The sequence below is a fragment of the Malaclemys terrapin genome, chromosome 16, assembly GCF_027887155.1.
Source record: "Malaclemys terrapin pileata isolate rMalTer1 chromosome 16, rMalTer1.hap1, whole genome shotgun sequence".
Taxonomy (NCBI): domain Eukaryota; kingdom Metazoa; phylum Chordata; order Testudines; family Emydidae; genus Malaclemys; species Malaclemys terrapin.
Window position 1 is genome coordinate 12,640,343 of NC_071520.1, and position 9,244 is coordinate 12,649,586.

At 37.5% G+C, this 9,244-nt stretch overlaps 1 protein-coding gene across 4 annotated transcripts in view; it reads left to right on the forward strand.

Annotated features, from left to right (window-relative positions):
- SPECC1L (sperm antigen with calponin homology and coiled-coil domains 1 like) overlaps window positions 1-8,828 on the forward strand; it is a 102,397-nt gene extending 93,569 nt beyond the window's left edge. For all 4 annotated transcript variants that reach the window (XM_054006057.1, XM_054006058.1, XM_054006059.1 and 1 more), the window contains one exon: window positions 1,070-8,828. In XM_054006057.1, coding sequence (XP_053862032.1) covers window positions 1,070-1,159 — 90 coding nt within the window. In that variant the 3' untranslated portion in view covers window positions 1,160-8,828. The remainder of the gene's footprint in view (window positions 1-1,069) is intronic.
- The last annotated feature ends 416 nt before the right edge of the window (window positions 8,829-9,244 follow it).

Consider the following 9,244-nt stretch of genomic DNA (forward strand, 5'->3'; position numbering starts at 1 on the left):
TACAGCCAAGCTAAAGTAGAGTCCAGGTTAACTGCTCGCAGATATTCTGGCCTGAAAAGTCTGCAGGGCAGACATACCAGGCTTTTTACACAGCCTGGTATGTGTCTGTGCGGGTGGCTTAAGGAACTGTGGGTACAACGTACATTCTAGATTTGTGTTTACATTTCAAATGGTTTGAATTTATTAGAATTCTGAAGGTACAAATCAAACCCATGAAAGTTGGTTTCTTATTCAATAAAGTGTGAAGGTCATGATTTCTGTGGTCCATCTGTTAGACCAGCAAATGGTCCAAAATATTGTTGGATAGAGAGGCTTTCTTTTTCTTCATAATTGAGCACTGGCAACATTAATAGAAAATTGGATACTAGCTCTGTAATAAATTAAGTTTTTAACTGTGAAACTGTTTCTCTAACTAACATTAGTTAAGAGGCTTTGTAATTCCTACAAGAAGAAATTCCTGGGCAAAGTTGAAAAGAATTACTAATTGTCATTATGAACATAATTACCAGAAGAGGAAGACTTTTCTGAAGCCATGGAATTGGAAGAAACCCAAGCCCTGGTAGAAGTCTCCAGCAATTCAGCTAGAATTGCCAGGACCAGAAAAAGGATTTAAATAACTAATTAGGACTTGTGTAACTTGAATTCTAGCAAAGCTGCCATTGAGTTAGCGACTCACAATGCTATATAGTCAGACATTTAAAAATAACACTTTCCTTGATCCTTATCAAAACCTCTGACTAGCCATTGTATTTGTTCACAATGGAGATACAACTGCTGAGTATTTTTAAATACCTCAGAAGCTAGTGATTTTGAAATGTGAAGTTTTTTACCAAATGCAGATGTAAAAATAGACTATTGAGAGCAGCTGTAGAAATGCCTACATGCAGTTAGCTCCAGTAAAATGGCAGTTTCCTCTCCTTTGACATTACAGTACATAACAGTACTGAGCAAAATGGAGATCTTTCCTTAAGCCTTTCTCAGAGTGGGAGCTTTACAGCTTTGATGAACACTACATTGACATGAACTTGCAAGGTGGTCATTTTTAATTTTGATCTTCTTTTTGTGACAGGACATCAATGAAATGGTGCGAACTGAGCGTCCAGACTGGCAGAATGTCATGCTGTATGTTACAGCAATTTACAAATACTTTGAAACTTGAAACCTTGTTAATCCAAAAGATTTGCAGAGTGGAATCATCGCTAGCTGCCAGACAGAAACGTGACTGAAATGCTAATCCCAGATTCATTGAAATCTGGCAACATTCATGTCCCTCAACCTTCAGTGACGCTATCATGGATTGTCTCAAACTGTTTCAGCCAACAAACCTTGGAACACAGGTTAGAAGCAAGAACTTTTTACCAGTGTACTAGGCATATCCCATGATATTGCGTTATCCAAATTTAATTACGTAGCCTAATAAGACTGGCCTTCTAGGAACTGCCTTTACATCCAGACTTCCTGAAGTTTTCGTATTTTCTTGAGAGACTGAGGTGTATAATGCTGTAGCATATACAAAATTGAATGTACAGCTAAAACTATGAGAAGGGAAAGGATGAAACAGCATCAAAATGAATTTTCTCTACTATCAGAAACCACAGAGTCTGGGTGAATATTCTACCCACTACACCCCAATACAGTAAAAATCTTAATAGTAACTGAAGTTATTGCCTTAATTATTTTTCCTCCTCTCTAATGTGCACAATATTCAAGGGAAAGGAGCTTTTATTCTGTCAGGCTTACTTGACTGCAGAGTGCTCTCAACACCTGGACAAACCTGGCACAGAAGAATTCTTCAGTGTAAAGCTCTGTTTAAGCCTACCTCTGACACACAGTAACGTGGCTTCCAACTTTATCTAATGGATTATAAGGACTAGCACATACAATTCCTGGCTTGAAGAATATACTGTACTTACATGGAGTTATATTTCATATAATTTTCTGTGCTTCCATTATAACTAATGAGATTAATCAAGAATTTATCCTTGTGGAACTTGTCTCTATCCTCTTCTTCCTTTGCCTGCATAGCACACGGAGAAAGGCCGACCTTTCCTTTACAGCACTATAAGCATACAGTGTATCTGATTACAATGGTGGAATTATACCAGTGGGATATCTCCCTCTACAGAGAAGATAATTGTCAGTAATGGGATGTCCAGTTTTGCAGTGTTCCATGTACACTTTTCTTTGGATCTTGCAGATACTGGTCTGACTGAAAGAAAGCAAAACACGCTATGAAGAGAACTGCAGTGGGATTTATTTTTATGTAATCCTGTTCCAATCTGGAATATCGTATCACAAAGACTAATACTCCTGAGGAAAGAATGAAAAGCTTTGGTCTGCTCAGATTGTATTCTCCTAAAATGCACCTCAGTTCATGTGGCAAAACTCTCTGGGCAAAAGAGCTCAAGCAAGTGCCTTAAATATCCTTGAGTTGGTAGACCCTGGAGCTCCAGGGCACTGTGCAAAACAGTAGGAACTCAGAAGGATTTCTAGTGGCAAACAGACATGTATTCTTAATGATTTTTGTAACCCTGTACTTGTCAAACCAAGGGAAGGCTTTCACTCTACCATTGTGTTCCTGCCTCTTACTTCCCTACATGGTTAGCAACAGTTAAGCCACAGGAAAGAGCCTCTCTTTAATGTTGAGCTGAAGCTTTCATTTAATGACCACCTTTATAAATACACTTAACCTACCAACAGCTCTGTTCAAAACAATGATTCTGTTATTCCTATTGTGTGCCTATAACTCTTACGGACAGTTTGAATGAATAGATGTTAACAGCTCAGTGAATGCAACTGTGCTTGGCAACTATTAGTGCTGTCAGGAATGGAAAAAACACTGATTCAGATCAAAACTGTATAGCCAGTCAGAATAGCTAGTGCCCTGAAGAATGTAACCAATCTGAAGAGGGGGCATTTCAGCATGCCTCTGGCATTTAAACAAACCTCGCACCTCTTAACTCCTATATTATAAAGCTCAACTAACTCTTAAATTCTGATCAGTGTCTGGACAAATGTCTTGAGTGATGGGGGCAGAGGGAAGGGTTTATTAAATGTCTGGTAAATAACCATTTAGTCCATAGAGAGGACACTTGGAGAAGTTTCCAGAGAAGCTGTTTCTGGTGACTACTTCCTCTCTGATTGGGAGGCTAATGTTAGGCAAGTAGCTAAAAATTCTCAGGCTGTGAGTAAACAGGCTTGAAGATCCTCGGCAACCAAGAGAAAACGGTTGCAGAAGAGACTTCAAATAAAAAAATCTTCATAAGATTTGAATAGAAAGAAGTGGGAAATGTACACTATCACTATCACAAACTGCTGAAATCCCATTTCTGCACATTTATGCTACGGGAGGCTGTTCTCTTTTCCTTATGAATTTAAGTTGTCTATTTACAGTTGCATCATTTTATTTATTACATTAAGATTGAAAAAAAATTATAATTAAAAAGATAGCACTCCTCCTTCTAAATTCACTAGTAACCTTTTGCTTTAACATAGTTTGAGCCAAGGGCTAATTTTAGCTATTTTTTCTGCAAAGTGGTGTCTGAACTTTACTTGCCTGGAAATCTGTCATTGATTGTAATAATATTGATCATGTAAACATCCATAAAAAAGGAACTCCAGTTTTTTCAAATATGTCTAATTAGGCAACATGACAGAAGCATTAAGAATCTGCAGAGATGGAAGTTTTAAAATAATAAACACAGACCTTCATTAGAAATGAAGAAATCTACAGATTGCTTCTTGGCGCGATCTGTCTGTTTTGGTGGGTTTTGTTTTTGTTTGTTTTTTTTGTTTTTGTTTTTTATCTGAAGTTTTACTTGGTGTTGATGGTACACAAGTATTGGAGTCAGATCTGGAAAGAGGTATGAGGCTCCATAAAGAAATTTCCTAGAGACACATCTGAGCCTTTACAAATAAAATACTGTTCTTCTGACACAATGAAAGGATATTCAAGAAAGGGATGCAAGAAATAAAACAAACTGAACCCTGGTACACAGTAACAGAATGTTCAGAAAGGCGGAAACAACAAATCTCTCCTTTTGCTAATTGGAAGAATGACTTATGTAACCTTTCTGGATAGAAATAATACACTTCAGTATGGTTCCAAGTCATACTTCACCCTGAAAGGGCCAGTTCTGTTACACATTGTAGAGCGCAAGCTTCTTGCTGTTTGACTTGATTTTTTTGTTCTGTTTAGTATATGTAAATGTATTCCAAATGCCAAACAATGTATGGTAGATTTATTTTTATTGCATTTTAGTATGTGCCTTGCAAATGCCTGTGTTTTAGTAGGTCAGTGTTATTCATGTCCATCTCTATAAGAGGTGCACATAACCAAAACAGCTTGGACATGTTTATGCAGATTTGGCTCTGTTGCTGTCTGGATAATGTTAAGTGAAACACATTCCAATGAATGTAAAGATGTCAGTATCCAGTCAGGTGTGTGTCAGATTTGTTTAATGTTCATAGTACATCAGCAGCGAACTGAATGAACAGTTGAAGCTTTTTCTTTACCTTCAAGTAGCATCAAAGGAGGAATAACTTATTTTTTAATATTCAGACAGACGGTCTCCAGAATTCTTTGATGTCCAGAGTAACAATAAAAAGGTGATGTGAACCTTCAGAATCGATGAGATACAACTGATTGGGTTTTCAGGTATTTAATATGTTTAACTGAAAACACTTATCCATTAGTTTTGGCCATGTAACTCAATGGACCTCATAATGACCTTTCACTACAGCAATACCTGCTAGAAATTCTAAGCAGAAGCTTCTAATTGAAACTGGAGCCATGGAGAGGCAACCCAGAATGCTGTATTAATAATTACATGATATCCTGCTTAAAGAATAAAATGTCATTCTTTGCCTTATTTATATTAAACATTGTTTCTGCCAGTTATATATTGCATTTATCAGAGAGTGATAGATGTCTTCAGATTAATAATATGTTGTCCCTACCTTTCTGTGCTCCCGAAAAGTCAGCCAACCTACTTTGAGAGGTCTCTAACTTGCCAGGGCGATGAAACCAAATTCAGCTGTTACACGGGTGTAAATCCAAATGAACCCCATTGACTTCAGTAGTTATTCCTGTTTTACACCTATGAAGAGAGCAGAATTTTGCCCACTAAGTCTAATATGGTGATGCGCGCACAGCTGTGGTTTAAATAGTTGTAATAAAGATGTGCCTCAGGAGTTGTCAAAGTGACAGCAAAATCTCTATGGTGTTTCGTATTTGTTCCCTGTCAATGACCTCAACATTAAATCTCATCTGCCCCCGCCCCACCACTCATTCTGCCTCTGACATTATCAACCATTCCAGACAATAAAGAACCTGGTAGTGACAGCAATTTTGTTGATCGTATGGAAGGTAGAACAGAATGTTTTATTGCTGCATCTCTAGTTTCTGTACAATTCTGACAAAGGTATAAAATGTTCTGACCATAAACTCTGCTTTAAACTAACAAATAGGAGCATATGCTTTTTCAAGATTTTGTTTTACCAGCTGTGTTCTGCTCATGGTTGTCTTAAGAGCACTGCTTGCCTGTCCATTGACAAGCTGACGTCCCTTTCACAGCTTGCTCCAAGAATGTCAAAACCGTAGTCCATATCTGCCCTGATTCAATACACAGCCCCAAATAGGCTACCTGTGGAAAAGGGCATTATAGTCGTCATATATCTACACAAATTGCTTGCCCCTAAGTTTTTATGATCTTCCTAACTTGATGTGATCAATGATTTTTAACTTTGACTCTTTTTATTTCATGTCCCTCCAAACCACATTGTTGGCTACTGCTACAGTGCCTTGCCTCAGCTGAATGGCTAATGTATGAATCCCTGGGAAAGTTGACACCAACCTGAATTTTAAAGTAATTGTCATCTCTGTGCCCCAGAGATGACACCATTCATTGTGCTTCCTCTTGCCCGTTTACATTGATTGGCCAAATATAAGTCAGATCATTTCAGCTCTTCAATTGACACCTATTTCCCCCTCACATCAAGAAATGTAGTACATAGAGCTTACATCTCACTGTAATGCTTGTCTGCTGCTTTTGCATTTAAATCCTTAACTCTTCAATAAATGAAAATAGTGTTAGACATTTCTAATTTAATGGCCCCAATTAAAAAAGTGTACCCAATACTGAGTGTACCCCTCAGTAGTTTTTCTGCTTGTTTCTCAATGAGAGTTCCTATGCTCAAAGGATGAGCTGCTTGCTGTAGTAGAAAGGGTTATGAACTGCTATGTTTAATTTAAAATAAATCTGTTAGGGTTCAGCTGGGTTTGCTGGACATTTCTAAGAATTTATTCAGCTCTGTCTGCTCTTAATTTTATCCTGTAATAACTAGATCAGCGTTGAGTACATTTGGTAACTGTCAAAAGATCAATGTGCTCGGGTCTGGGAACATTTGACTAGTTCATTCTGGTGACTAAATGATTTAAAAAATCTTTTTTTTTAATGTGATTTTGTATGAAGGGCTTGGCCATTAAGCAGAATACTGAAGTGGGTCTCTTATTTCTTGTGTATTCCATGCTTCCCAGCTTTTACAGTTGGAAGATCTTCAACTGTTTCAGCTTGACAGGATTACTCTCCTGGTCTGTGTGAATTAATTACCAGTATATGTAATTCTTTTCCTTTCACTAGAAGTTGTTTCCCTACACCTAAACTTGAATAATACTTAGCTATGGGAGCTGGGTGCCTTTGCATTTTTCTCCAGTTTGAAGTGCTTTATTTTTCACTTAAAAGGTTCCTGACCCTAATTGATACAGGTTTGTATCTGCCATTGAGTTGCATGCAGATTTCCTAGTGACTTCAGTGAGAGTTCTGAGTGCAGAACAATAGTAGGACAAGTCGCTTACAGAATATTTTGTGGCACCCTTATTGTGGTTAAATTTATTTCCCATTGTCATCCCCATTTTCAGAGGTTTGTAGTGTGGCCAAAATCACTCAGTCTAGGCTGAAACTTGGTATATAAGCTCTCACCTGGGGAGTATCCTTCGGTTTAATAGTATTTTTGAAGAAATAGTTTGTATTTGTTATAGAAACTAAAGGAAATGTCATGGGTTTAGAATCGTGCTTTTCTAATGCTTTTGAATTTTAAACTGAGAATTTTGCATATAGTGCTAGAATATGAACTGGACTTTTTGGAGGGAAAAGATTAAAAAAATGACTCGCTGTGACTCCACTGTGGATAAGCAACATGTTAAGTTATGTGCATTTCCTCTTTCCAGTGAATAATATGTGTAATTTTAATCGTGTGCACTTCGTGTGTTTGTTTGGTAGCTAGAATGCCACAACAGACAGTTATTGCTGCATAAGAGCCCCAACAGTCTATCATATACACAGGTCACGAACCAAGATTTTAAAGGATAGACTGAATTGGCAACAAAGGAACAGTTAATGTTTGGTCAAAACTCCACTTCACAAAATCTCTCTCTCTCTCTCTCTCTCTCTGCTTCACTTCTTTCAGGTAAATATGTATTTACATTAAGGTGAATTTCAGGAAATGGGGACATATGCATGACAACATACCCAAGTAACTTATACATGTAAAAATTACATAGTGTTTCATGAGTGTTTCCAAACTATTTTAAAATGTGTATCATTAAATATTCAGTTTGTTACAACCTATTCTTACTAGTTTAATGTAGATTTGCTTTTAAAATCTGCACCTCTTCCATGTTTCATCTGCTAAAGTTTGCTTGAACAAAAAAAAGCCTTTGTTTTCCCATTGGTTAATACAAATGAAAAGTATGAAACTGCTAACTGGGATATGGAGCATTTCCCCTCTAGATTGCCAATTCAAATCCAACTTAGGCAATCATGACTATCTGAAGGTTGTTCGGTCAACATGAAATGAATTGGTGATCCAGTTAATAGTGGGCAGGTGTCAACATCAGGAAGTCACAGAATGACGCTAATTTGCACCATCCAAAAGGATGGACACTGAACTGCCTTCTGACCCTTAGAAGTGGTACCTTCAATTTCAGTTTGAGGTAACTGGCAGAGCAGTGTGGGAAGCTTGTCCCATCCCCACCCACTCTACCCCCTGTGTTGAGAAAGAATAAGATAATTTTATTGCCATCTCCTTCAGTCTGGCATCACAAGCATTATATTTGCTTACAAAGTGGCCCACAACTTTGATAATGACACCACTGCTTGGAATATTATCACTTGGCATAACTGCTCTAGAGAGAATTGGAATGTTCCATAGCTTTTAACAATCATGAAAACAGAAAACTGATTTTAAAAAGGCCTTTCCATGCATTCTTCCTAAATTTTATTTATCTGTGTGCTTTTGCAACATGACTGATCACCCTAGCAGTGATTGGGTTGAATGAGGGTAACAGTTCTAGTTCTATGCAAAAACCACTTTCCCTTCGTATTTAACCACACATTCTATTGATAAAACGGAAAAGGCTTCAAGAAATGTCTGAGCTTTAAGTGCATAGTTGTGTCATAGATTTGACTTTACAGTCTGAGTGGGGGTAAAATAGTATCTTTTCTCAGCTTCCCTTCCACTTGGATCTGAGACTTGGAAGCAGAGGAGGAATCCAAAATTGTGTTTCAATTAGACTGAAGCCTGGTTCCAGTTTGAAAGGCAAAAATCAGTAATCAGTGGGACTTCCGAGGCTGGCAATCCGACTTTAAGTTAAAGCCTTTGGAGAAATAATGTGCTTTTAGTTTTGCAAGTTCCACAAAGGATCTGGGCATTTGCTTTATACAAAACAATGTATTCTGCATTTGTATTTAGTATATATGCCTTCGATTTGCCAATGTTACCGTGTTTTCTTCTTAAGTTTGTGAAATAAAGATTTATAGATATTAAAATGTGTACTGTATTGACTGAGATGGGCCGTACTACAAACTGAGATCCAGTTAGCTTTTAGTACCATTCTGTCACCATTACTGACTTTCAGGAGCAATATTTAGAAGCAGTAGTTTACAGCGGTGTGTGTGGCATTTACGTAATACATGGGGGGTGGGAAGGTGTAACTAATTCCTGATTTCTGTATGTGAATTTGTCTCCGAATTTTAGCACTAGCAGCACAACTTAAAGCACTTCATATACTATAATGATGGGTATCCTTAGATATTGTGATACAAGTGTATACTTGATGTATTGTCTTTACATTGGATTGTTCTGGTCTTGAATATTCAATTGATAGAGAATGGAATTGCTGTTTTTTCTTGTTATAGGCTATTGCTATTATCCATTCCTATCCTTGCTATGATCCTCTCCTCCC